At 36.9% G+C, this 13,233-nt stretch overlaps 1 protein-coding gene across 1 annotated transcript in view; it reads left to right on the top strand.

Annotated features, from left to right (window-relative positions):
• LOC126094508 (myosin-I heavy chain) overlaps nt 1–10,177 on the top strand; it is a 238,625-nt gene extending 228,448 nt beyond the window's left edge. Inside the window, exon 33 of the mRNA XM_049908960.1 lies at nt 4,918–10,177. Within this exon, the coding sequence (XP_049764917.1) occupies nt 4,918–5,082 (165 nt within the window). The 3' untranslated portion in view covers nt 5,083–10,177. The remainder of the gene's footprint in view (nt 1–4,917) is intronic.
• The last annotated feature ends 3,056 nt before the right edge of the window (nt 10,178–13,233 follow it).

Here is a 13,233-nt window from a genome sequence, read left to right as displayed (position 1 = left end):
TTTTTTTCATACGAAATATAGTATGTGGAGACTTGGTTAAAAAACAATACAGACCGGTTTTGTGCAAACATCTATTTTTTCTCAAAACATTGTCTCTGTGTTTTGGGCTCTTATGTTCCTCAGTGCATCAGATATTTCCAGCTGGTGAAGGTGGGCTCTCATCTCTTACAGTGGAGTACAACAAAAGTAGTGACTATATTAAGCAAATATAATTACAAAAAATGTAAAAAATCAATGCAATAGCTCACAGCAATGCTGTTGGTGAATATTGTAAAATACAGCTAATATTTTGACAAGCAACTCCCCAGTCATTCTCCAGACAAGAACTGCAGCATGACTGACTTGTGCTGTGTAAATCAAACCCACAGTTGGCACGATTCCACCACTACAATCAGTATAACAGTACATGTGTGAATGCAACAAGATATTGCAGTCACTTAGGATATTAGCCAAAAGGGGATAGCTTCTACTAAAATGTCAGTCATAGTAAACACTAATATTCTGAGGAAAGAGTGATGCTTATTCACACTCTCTTTTGTTTCAGGTGTTAATTTAATCTCCATAGACTCATAGGTTACCTTTGAATACTATCCCAGTAGATACACCAGAAAACTAGTATGAAAACTTTAACCGTCATATCTAGCTATTGGTCATGATGCATTTCATGTCTTTAGAATGAGTGCCTGTCAAAATATCAACTATATTAGATTATTTTATTTGGCTGCGTTCCCATGAGCTAGTTCGGCAATCTGTGATGTGAAAAGCTTAGAGTTCACTAACCAAAATTATTTACATAGTGAACAGACTGGAGCTTTTTATCAAATACTTGAGCAGAGCAAAAACAAGACTCCTCGTAAATTACACAATGAGTTTTTTTCCAGATTTTCATAACCAAAAAAAAAAGTTGAAAATTGAAAAATGGGGTATTGAATTGACCAATGTGAGGCCTGGTTTTGCAAAAACATATTAAATTTCTTGAAATTCATCAGGGTAAATAAGAAAAACTTATTGGTGATTTGAGGGAAAATTGACATATTTCACAAGCAGCTATTGTTAGCTATGTAAATGAAGTATAAAAAATTCCTCTCTTCAAGGCCTAGCAACTCTGTACATAAAAATTTGGAAAGGTGCAATATTTAACTGTCAAACATACTTCCATCAAATCAAGAACTAAATTCAGGACATTCTAGAGCAGAAGACACTACGAAAGCAAATAATGTGTGTAAAAAAATCTTGCTTTCTAACAAAATTTTAAAATTGAAAACAATGGAAAAATTGGTGAATGTTTAGTAAAAGATTTGGCTTAAAGTAAGAAATGAAGTTCATTTGATATGCCTTTGAATGATGCTGAAAATCATGTACAGCAGCTGAGGTGTCAACTGAAAATTTAGAAGTTCCATTTTTGTCTTGAGAGTCCTAGAATTTTAAAGAGCAGTAGATAATATTTGTCTGATGGGTTATGTAGACTGTGCAATGTGATGTTGCGTGGCCTTGGTGGCATATTGTTATCATATTTGGCCGAAGATGTAAAAAAATTCCAAAAATTTTTCAGTCTCAGAAATTTTCAATAGAGAATCCTTCAGGTATCAGAAAGAGAGTGAGCATTTTCAGTTTTCTGTATGTGATTTTGAGCATCATTCAAAGGTGCATCAAATGTTTTCCTAACCTATTTTAATTAATTAATTAATTAATGTGAAACTAGAACCAGAGCATAAAGAACAGATAGTAAATGCGCCACATGCACATTTATAAAAAAGAATAGATAATAGGACCATTAAAAACATGTAGTTACCAATTTATAGGAGATGCTGGAAATGGTAGCAATGGACATCTAAACACTGCTGACTTCATGTGATGATATTACCAGCAACACACTGTGATTCTGCAGGCGCAATGTTCTTAATTTCTCTAGTAATGCTCTGTTTAAGATCGTCTGTTGTGTGATGATTGTCAGCGTACACTTTGCTTTTTAGTGTGCTCCATAAATAAAAATTACATGATGTTAAGTCTGGGGACCTTGGGAGCCAGAGGCCTCTACTGACAAGTCTGCCTTCAGGGAACACATTGGTGATGTGGGCCATACTTTGCTTGGATGCGTGAACGATTGCTCCACCTTGTTGGAAGATTGCATACAGCTTTCCTACATCTCTTAATTGTGCACAGAAAGAGCCAAAGATCTCTAGATATATGGTACTGTTTAAGGTGTAATTGAAAAATGTGGGGTGAATAATGTGCATGCCGGACGATGCAAACCAAACATCTATCTTCTCTGAACAGAGAGGTTCTTCATGCAGAATATGTGGGTTGTCCTGCGACCAGTATTTGCAAATCTGGGAGTTTATGTAACCAGACAAATGACACCACTAGACCTCATCTGAGATGAAGTAAAGGAAGGGGTCCAAGTAACCATTAACAATTGCTGTTAATAACCAGTTACAATAATGAACTCTTGTTTCTTGATCCTCACATTTCAATTCTTGCACCACTCTCTCATGATAGCCTTTTAATTTTATATCTTTTAGTACACAATGGCACAGTGTACGAGATACGCCAACCAGCTGTGATAACCTCTTTACCAACTTGCAGGTACATATCATATAATGTCCATGTGAATTCTGTCTAGAGTTTCAGTGGTTCTCACTGTCAGTTGTGTATTCCTCTGCAGATTCTGAATGGATCCTACAGCCCTCTATTTCTTGTACTGATCTTGAATAGTGCTGATTGTGGGGAGATTACCACCAGCATACTTTGCTTGAAAGACTTCTTTACGTTCCTTGACTAGAGCCTGTCTTTATGTAACACTCCACAATATCAATGCACTGTTCTAATGCAAACTGCCCCATTTCTGTACAATTCAACAATTGCACTAAACTTTACAATAAAATGCAGTGTATCCAACTTTTAAGACGGTATTGCCACTTCAAAAGCAATTCAACTAGGGATGATTAACCGGACAGTGAGGCATACCAATTTTGTGTGGGACACACTGTATACTGCACCATAGCTATAAATTTCTGTTTTTGTGAGTGACAGAAAAAAAAAATTATTTTTGTTTCGTCACCTGCATACTACACTGTGCAATACAATTAAAGGCTCTCTTTTTTTGAAACCCTATAATTGTCTCCCATTGCAATGCAGAAGTTTGAAACTTGGCTTAAAGGTGCCTACAACCTTCCTCTATAATGGTGCAAAAGCATTGTGCTCTGAGACTTGGTTGGTGATGCTTCAGACAGCAAGGTGTCAACACTTGTGAAAAAAAGGCCAAGTTAAAGAGTTCATGTGAGGTGTAAGGTCAGCTAATGATGTCATATTAGCACCTCAGTTCTGCTCAGTGCCACTGTGGACATGTCATATGATGGGAAGGTCATTAACCCCATCATACATTTCACCCCTTCTTCTGAGGTCTCTGTGATGGAACTCAGAACCGCAACATACAGTGCTGAAATCAAGTGGTTTTATTATGCCAAGGAAAATCTTTCGAACAAACCATCACTCAGAATCAACATGAAATTACTTCAGAAGATGGCATAAAGGGTGAAAATGAAACTACCCCTTCCTTGGGGCATTCATTCCCACAGATTCTGTGATCAAAAACAACAGCTCACAGTGTGATAAGCAGCACCAGAATGTTCTTGACAATATTCAACTCTGCTAACAACCCCTGGATGATTCAACCCTTCTCTAGGGACACTGTGGGACTGCAGCCCCACTGAACATGATCTGACACCTTTGAGGTTCTGTCTTTGCTCTGGTATACATGGTGGAACCACTAGTGATCATTCAAAACCATTCGATAATCTATGAATGTGATCTGAAGCAGTACAGGTTGTTCGTGCTTTTTCAGTCCTCCTGTTTCACACCCACCTGTGGTACAACAACAGAGGCCTGCAACACTGACACATGTGAATAAAACAGCAAAGGGTCCCTCTCAGAACCATCCACGCATCTTTGTTGAGCACTTTAAAAATGCACTGCACAGAGACTTCAACACCTATTCAGGTTGCTGTTACGCTAGCGTCTGCTTATGGACACGCGGAATTAAGCAATGTCGAATGGGTTGCATGCTCCCAGGTGCTAGAGCAGCGGCAGAGCATCACTCTGTACATTTACATTTCTAAGTGCTCAGCAAATATAGGTGGTTGGTACTGAGAGTGTTGACAAACTGATGGTCCTATAGTGACACTTTGCTGTTTTGTGCACACATGTCAATATTGTGTCTCCCTCTGATCAAGCTACAGGAGTGCTGAAAAACCATAAACACCTTTTGCTGTTTCAGATCACATTCAGATTTTGTCAAATGATTTTGAACAGTCCCTAGTGGTTCCAGTCTGCACACGAGAGCAAAAATTGTGGTCATGCTGCAATCCAAGCAGGTCAGATCATGTTCAGTAGGGTTGCAGCCCACAATTTCCTTAAAAAAGCGATGAATCGACTGGAAGGGAAAATTGCACGTTGTCAAGATCATCATCCTGTTGGTCAATACATTGTGAACTATCATTTTGACTGCAAACTGTGTGGAAATCAATGTCCCAAGGGAAGGGGTGATTTCATTGACACCTTTTACGCCACCTCTTGAGGCCTTTTTGCATCGTTTCTGAGTGTTGGTGTGACTGAAATGTTATCCTTGGCCACCCATAATTAAACTGCATGATTTCAGGGGCGAAATGTGGGTGAGACAGGGTGTGACGACCTTCACATCGTTTCACACATCCACGGTGGCGATGCACACGATTACGGGGTTTCAAAAAAGTGGCCCTTCAATTGTGTTGCACATTGTACATATCCTTGCATCTGTGCTCTCCTCAGCGCATCCAGTTATCCAATTCAATAAACATAATATTTCAAACAGTTTAAGTCTTTTAACCTTGAGAATATTCATTCATCAATTGTCATACATTGTTTCTTTTTTGCTTTCAGGCGTTCCAAATAGCAAATCTCATACGGGAGTATACTGAGGTCTTGCATTCTCCACAGGAGGTTCAACTACGTGGTGAAAATGTTAACCGCAAATCAAGAGTCTCAAGCCGGCCTGTCAGCATTCTACATAAATCTGTCCCCAGTATAGATGCTGTTGTTTCGTAGTATGTCAACAAGAAGTATAACATGCACTTCACAGCCAGATAATGGCTGCAAATAAATAAATGCTAGAAATTCCATAATGTGCCCTGTCAGTACTGATGTTCTGCTGAGTTATTCCATGTTTGCTTTATTCCTTTTCTTCTTTTCATCTACTGAGCATTCCAAGAACAGTTTGCAATGCTGTTGTCAACAAAGCTGTTGTTTAAATTTGTAGTAATTTATTATTTTTTGTAAGTGAACTGACACATAATTTTATTACCTTTTGATGTGCTGCATATACAAAATCAAACTGTTTTCATATTTGGCCTTTTATTGTTGTGAGATCAGTAGAGTGGTGCACTGAGAAGTAATGTTCATCATACTCTTCTGACTGTCTTCTCAGTTTGTTTTCACAATGAAAATTGGTTATTAAAATCAAATAAAGTTTTCAAGCTCTACAATGTGTACTGAAAAGATAATATATGTCAAGCAACAATGAAGTGCAAATAGAATACAAGAATTGTTTATCAGTATTGGCAGCAGTTGAATTCCTTATTGCGAAGGAGAAAAGAAGACTTGTGTAATTACTTTAGATCTTTTTCCCTTTAATGACATTAACTTTTGTGTGTTCCATAAACTACCCATGTATTACACACCATATTATCGCAATACTTAAACTGAGAATAGGTGCTAAGTTAATTTCAGTATTTCTTTTAATTGCATGGAAGTTCTGTTGCTGACATGTGTTCTTTGGATTTTGAGATAATAGCTCCCAAGCTTTATCTGGAAGTGATATTTTGTAATAACATAACATTCATATTGTGAAGTGTTGCAGGAATGTATATAGCTCTGACAAGGTGACAAATGTACAAAGTCTTAACAAATGAGAATTTATAACAAGTTTTGTTTTTATGTTGTATTTGAGTTTAGTGCGTACTAGACAACCCTGTTATAAATTATTTGTATAGTTGCAGAATATGTAAATAGCTGGATGGTCCTTATGAATGAATATTTTAAATCTTCACATACCTGAGAAAACTTCAGTGTGTACCATTTACATACAGTATAGCTAATACCAATGGTTCTGAAGTGTACAATATGAAATTAATAATCACACTGTCATGTATTCAGGCTCTTTTTCAATATATTGAAATGTCATAAACTTGATTTTAAAGGAGCGGATATAATTATGTTGTTCTGAGACACTAAAAAATTAATTCCTATTGAAAATGTAATATTTTATAATGTTCTTGGTGAAGACTGAATATGTGGCCCAATGGGGACGACTGTACAGTAACATTAAAATTATGTAACAGTATTATTAGTGTTATTATTTTAATATGAAGGTACAAGCTCAGATATAATTGGATTAACACTCCTGTAATGTATGATTCATTGACTGTGTCCATGGGAAGCTGGGAAGTTTCATCAGCATATAACTGCATAAATGTGCTAGTCTAGTCCTTACATGCTGTACATGGTAAGAAAAAAGTTAATATATTGTGCATCCCTAGCTTAAGTATTTATTTTTAAATACTTTCTTATCAGTAGATGTAAAATTTTATAAAGTATGTTATTCATGACAACGTATTTTCTTTTATATTTAGTTGAGTACAGTACAGTGTACTGATAGTAACTAAACAAAGGCAAGACATTATGTTTAACTTGTTTTAAAGGACTAGTGGTGATATTGTAACTTTCATTTTCTGTTAGACACTTATTGACATTAGTGTACTGTACCCTCATTCATTTCCACAATCTGTGGAAGATCATTGAAAGAGACTGGTTAGCTGATCAAGTTTTATATAAGGATGTGGATCACATTTGAAATCAACAATCATTGGTACTTGCCTTCCAGTCTTTCAGTAAACATGGACCAATGTTGTGTTTTATTGCTGCAGTACGTAGACTTAAAACGATAAGTTTATTTAACTACTTGTAATGTATTTCATCAGTGCTCCTATACAGTTCTTGTACATCTTTAGTGTTGGTAATAGAATTTCAGGTTACGTCTTGTGAGACAATTAAGTCACATCTGAAAGTTTGGCCTTATAACTGTGTGTTGGAAATTATGCACATCAGTATTAATTTTGTGAACTGATCTTTCACCATTTTTACACAGGGGGAAAACTATAGGTAGATTGACAGTACAAATTACAGGACTGATTGAAGCACTGATATGGTAAATTACAATAACGATTTTCTTCATTGCGAGAACAGTTTTACCAGTTCAGTTATGGAGACACGCCTACATTGCCATGAAAAATGTTCTTGAACTGTGCCTTAAATTTATTATTACTTTCACTGTTACCAATTCTTCAGCTTGTCTAATGCTGTCTCCACCTTCCTGTCTTTATCAAATTTTATGGTTGAATTTCCTCACTGTTTATTTGCTTCTTGAAAATCCACATAAAATAGGAACAATAAAGATGGTGGGCATCTGACTGGTTTTTAGTTTTTGAATAATTAACGGAGATCATGTACTGAATTATTAGAATATCAGTCTGTTTCATTTAACTACAACAATGAAGCATTTTTCTTCCTCTTCCTTAATCCTTGTTCTTAAATTTAAAACAAAATTATTTGTCATGTGCTTTTACTACAACAATATGTAGTTCATATTTTTATGTAAATATAATTTGGTTTGTTATTTAGATGCGTGAGGAAGTAACAAACATAGTATGGCTGAGGTAGCATTCTCGCTTGTTAATTACGGGTTAACCAGCACATTTCATAAAATTTTCTAGGGTGAAATTATTACAGATTATGTGGATCAGCTTGAAGAGCTAAAGAATTACTAACTATCAATTGTTCATATTCCATTTTTGATTGTGGAGCTCCTATAGTATTGCAAAATCAGTGTACAGTATTGCTCTTCTGCCGCCCTGCTCCCCCTCCCCCTCCCCCACTCCTTTGTCCCCACTATCACTTTATTTCTTCTTCCTTTTACCACATACACCTTTTTTTTTTCAACTGAGAACGAATGTGTAATTATCTGAACAATTATTTTTAGGTTCAGCTATCAAATTTTACAGTACAGTGAAAATTCCTTTGAGTGAAATTTGGCTATTCTGTTTTAAAAATCATTTCAGACTTTTTTAATTAGGTTTTCTTCAAGTATACTGTGTTTGTTGCCAAATAAAATTATACAACGTTTAAAGTACTGGGAGGACTGGGGTACAATTCCTTTCTCAATTCAGGCTTATAATCCATCTCTAATTAGCTCATCATCGACAGGATGTTAAACTTTAATCTCCATTTTAATTTTATTTTGAAGATGTGTGGACGTGCACATCAGAGAATGTACCAAACCTTTGATGATATCAACAACTGTTGTATGAGACACCATCAAAGTCTGCAAAAAAAATTTAAAAATCCATCCAATTCATATATTACACGTCCATTACGTAAATAAAATACTCTGCTTGCCTCTTGACTGTTTCTAGCCTACAGCTTGTTGGATGAAACTGAATGTAAAAATCACGAACCAGTAAGGCAGTTACCCGATTTCTTCAGCAACTGTATTTTACACAAATCTCATTTGCTTCCCCAGTCCCCCTTGGTATTTTATTTTGATATGTAGCTGTAGTTTAAATGTTAGACCGAAAATTTGCAGCAAAATATGCCCTCTCTGGCACCTGCTTTCCTTCTATGTACTCAAGCTTTTTTTTCCTAGTTTAAGGCTCCATAAAATTACAAAATAAAAGGAACAGTTTGTAATTGAGTAACATTCTACTCTTTGACATCCTTGACCGATCTAGTAAACTTTGCATTCTTTTACTGGAGGTGCCCAAATATGCATTGAGAATTGAGAATTGAGAACACTTTCCTGTCTTGATCAACTTTGTTGGCGCATTATTTCTCATCTTTCTTTCATTAATCATGTGTCTTATTGATTCATTTTGCTGTTGAGCTTTTCCTTCAATTCATTTTGAGCTGCATACACAATCAAGTTTCATATACAGTGAAAACACACTTTATTTTTAGGATTTAAAATATGCAGAGAAATGTATTCTTTTTTATCAAGAAAATCAACTGGAACAGTTAAAATTATATGAAGTGCCTTTCATATCATTTTACTTTATTAGCAAGGTACCAATCAACAGTAGCACATGATAGCTCTTTGACATTTCTAGTTACATACTCTGTGCAAGATGAATAAGATGAATTTCTTACACACACACAACCTGCAGATAAGACTTCTTAGATTAGCTATTTTTATATCATAACAGTAAAACAGGTACAAATTTTCTGCATCTCTTGTAAAAACTGTCATTTCTGAAAAAAGCACATAATGGTTGTAGGCTTGGAAAACTGTCACACCCTGGAAATCCTTATCTCAGTTCATTTTCTTTGAGTGGTAGAAAATATATTTTATATTTATTTCTACTCATAGCTACAAATATATCTTACATAGCATTCCATGGGATTGTAATTGTATAATTATTCAGAAAATGATAGTACCACGATTGTTGAACACAGTTTATGGAGTCACTGAACTGGAAACTGATTCTCTGCATCTTTGTGTGTATCATACTTTAATTATTATTTCAGTAATGTCGTAAAAATGCCACTCCATACCTTAGTTTCAAGGGATGCTTTACCACCATAGCAAGTAGCACAATGTCACATGCTGATTTTTCTACTAGATATTCTGTATTTTTCTTTGCTTGTGAGAAAAATAGCTCCAGTTTCATTACTATCTGTAATCATAATTTTTGTATGTTAAAACAGAAAAGGAAAATTGACGAACCATGTATAGATCTGACACTGTTCTGTGTGGAGTGGTGACGCTATAGGTGCTACTATGCGTAATAATTTTAATGTATTGCACATTGAAGATTTTACTATTGACTCACTTAGCTTTGTACATGTGTATAATACATTTGTGTGTGAGAGAGGATGACTATGTTCTTGTTATTTTAGAACTGTTATCTGTTGCCATCTGAGCATACGTGGACATTGTTATTTTGCCTCAATTCTCTTGAAGCACAAGCTTAAGTCTGTGATTTGTAAATGTAGGTGGCTGTAAGAAGAATGTTGGATCAGATCAATTTGTAACATTTATATGATGGTCGTTTTATGATACCAATTTTATTTGTATTTATAAATAAATAATTTGTGCATATAAACATTGGAATTTATGACTCCAGACATTGCTTCTGGTTCCTTCCATCGCCTACTGAAGTATACTACACTTTGTAAAGATTAGGGGAAAATTTTGGCTTAAATGGGTATGGTATAGAAGTTACTTCTTTTGCTCGACTAATTGATCAAAACACGACTATGATCAACAGCAACAAGAAAGAACTACCTATGGGGTTATTATTCAGGATGTGATTGTATCAGTTTGTTGTTGTGGTCTTCAGTCCAGAGACTGATTTGATGCAGCTCTCCATGCTACTCTATCCTGTGCAAGCTTCTTCATCCCCAAGTAACTACTGCAACCTACATCCTTCTGAATGTGCTTTTCATCTCTTGGTCTCCCTCTATGATTTTTACTCTCCAATACTAAATTGGTGATCCTTTGATGCCTCAGAAGGTGTCTTTGTGTGTATCATACTTTAATTATTATTTCAGTAATGTCATAAAAACGTCACTCCATACCTTAGTTTCAAGGGTTGTGGTACCACCATAGCAAGTAGCACAATGTCACATGCTAATTTTTCTACTAGATATTCTGTATTTTTCTTTGCTTGTGAGCAAGTCACGTTGTGCCACAAATTCCTCTTCTCCCCAATTCTGTTCAGCACCTCGTCATTAGTTATGTGATCTACCCATCTAATCTTCAGCATTCTTCTGTAGCACCGCTTTTCGAAAGCTTCTATTCTCTTCTTGTCTAAACTATTTATTGTTCATGTTTTGCTTCCATACATGGCCACACTCCATACAAAAATACTTTCAGAAAAGACTCCCTGACACTTAAATCTATACTTGATGTTCATTTCAGTTTATACTGCTATTAAATTCTGTACGAGCAAAGGAGACCCCTCACAAACAGCAGAAGCATTGAATCATCGGCAGGTATACAGAAAAGAATGAAAACTTTGCTAGCTTTTGAAAGAAATCCTTTAAAAATACGAAGTTGGAACACACGCACTCTCATCCTCACTCTCTCTCTCTCTCTCTCTCTCTCTCTCTCTCTCTCTCTCTCTCTGTACTGCTGGACACACAATTAGTGTGATGAATGTGTCCATAAGTATTTTTACTCTAGCTCATTAAAGGTTTTCTTCCAAAGGCTAGCAAAGAGTTTTCTTTGCTTTTTGTGCACCTGTCAACAACTTATTGCCTCTGCTATTCACTCCTATAAGTAAAATGTATACATTCTACCAGAACTTTCCTTACTATATCTATATTGTTACTAGCCTTTTACCCACAGCTTCACCTGTGTAAGTAAATGTTACATATACTGCACACATCTCCTCTTTCTCACTCTGTCCACTTTCTATGTCTCCCCATCACAGTGGGAGGCAGGTGGTTCTTACACCTACAGTACTTCTTTCCAGACAGTAAAGTGTTGATGAGTACAAAGTTTAGTTTAATTGATCCAGTGGAACATACACACCTACACCCATTTTTATAATATACTAGCGTTTTCCACATGGAATCACCCACAGATGTTTTTGAAACATATATTGAATACACCTCCTCCTCCTCTTCCTCCTCCTGTGTATCCCCTCCTCCCCACTCCCTCTGTCTCTTCATCTCCTCCACCACTCTCTCTGTCCATTTACTCCTCCTCGTCCCTCTTTCCATCTGTGCCTCTCTCTCTTTCTTTTCTATCTGTCCACCACCCCTTTATACCTCCCACCTCCCTCATGCATCTCTCTCTGTCCTCTCCTCCCTCTGCCATTTCCCCCTACCCCTCAAACTGTTGACCCTCTCTATCTGTCTCCAGCCATAATCCTCAGCATGTGTAAAAAAATGAAATGAGTGAGTGGCATCGTTGGCCGGCAGGCCCATATTCAGGGAAGTTCAGCTGCCAAGTGCATGTCTTATTTCATTCAACATCACATAGGGTGACTTGTACGCCACTGATAAGGATGAAATGATGAGGAGGACAACAAAACACCCAGTCTCCAAGTGGAAAATATCTCCAACCCGGCTGGAAATCGAACCTGGGCCCGCTTGCATGGGAGGTGAGCACGTTACCACCCAGCTAAGCAGGTGGACTAGTATGTGTAGTCCCTGCAATACAGTTCAATAAAGTAGACTAGTACTACTCACACAACACACCTGTCATGCAGGACAGGCTGTCCAGCAGGGGCTTGAAAATCATTTATTTGCCTATGATGTACAGATTGCCAGGCATTGCAGATCAAAAAAGCCAATACTACTCCAACACAACATGCCTGTCATGCAGAACGACAGCCTACATGCCGAACCTGGAAAACTGTTTCTTGTCACTGAAATGTAAGCCACATTGCAAAGCAGGTTGATTTGGCAAGTGGCTACTGTTCCCACACAACATGCTTGTTGTGTAGGGCAGCCTATATGCTTGGGGCTGGTAAAAAAACATTTTTTTCTGTACTCCGCTCCTGTTGGAGCTAAGAGGTTATAAACCTTGATACTCATGAGTCCTGCTGTTTCTGTCTGTGCCAAATCTGGTTGAAATTGTTCCAGGGGTTAGGGAGGAGACCCCAGACAGGACAGTCGTCCTCTGTCAAAACTGGCATTTCCTTACTTTATTGACTTTGCAGTTATCCAAAATCATTCATTTTTAAAGGTATCTCTGTACTATACAGCATCTCAAAACAACAAGTAAGACATTGTAGTGATAATTAAAATGGCTATTTTTTCATTGTTATATAGTATAAAGATTCAATCTCCACAGTTGAATGGTCAGCATGTCTGAGTGCCACATGCCAGGGAGTAATGGAACAGGGTCCACTCAAGTCTCATAATGCAAAATCAGCAGCTACAATCATGAGAAGCATCTGCTCCAAGGTCTGGAAAGCTGAAAACAGTTGGGAAAGTGGCGTGCTGTCATCATGACCCTCCATTCTGCATCCAAATGACACCATATGTCAGAGAAAGACACAGCGGCCAGTTGGCATCACACACTCACAGGACCTGATCGTGAAGTTTAAATTTGGGAAAGGCAAGCATGCAATTGCAAAAGATTGATGGATGGTGCTGACACTCATTTAACAGTTCACAAAATTCACTGTTGTT

This window comes from Schistocerca cancellata, chromosome 1, assembly GCF_023864275.1.
Source record: "Schistocerca cancellata isolate TAMUIC-IGC-003103 chromosome 1, iqSchCanc2.1, whole genome shotgun sequence".
Taxonomy (NCBI): domain Eukaryota; kingdom Metazoa; phylum Arthropoda; class Insecta; order Orthoptera; family Acrididae; genus Schistocerca; species Schistocerca cancellata.
This window is presented reverse-complemented; position numbering and strand designations above follow the sequence as displayed.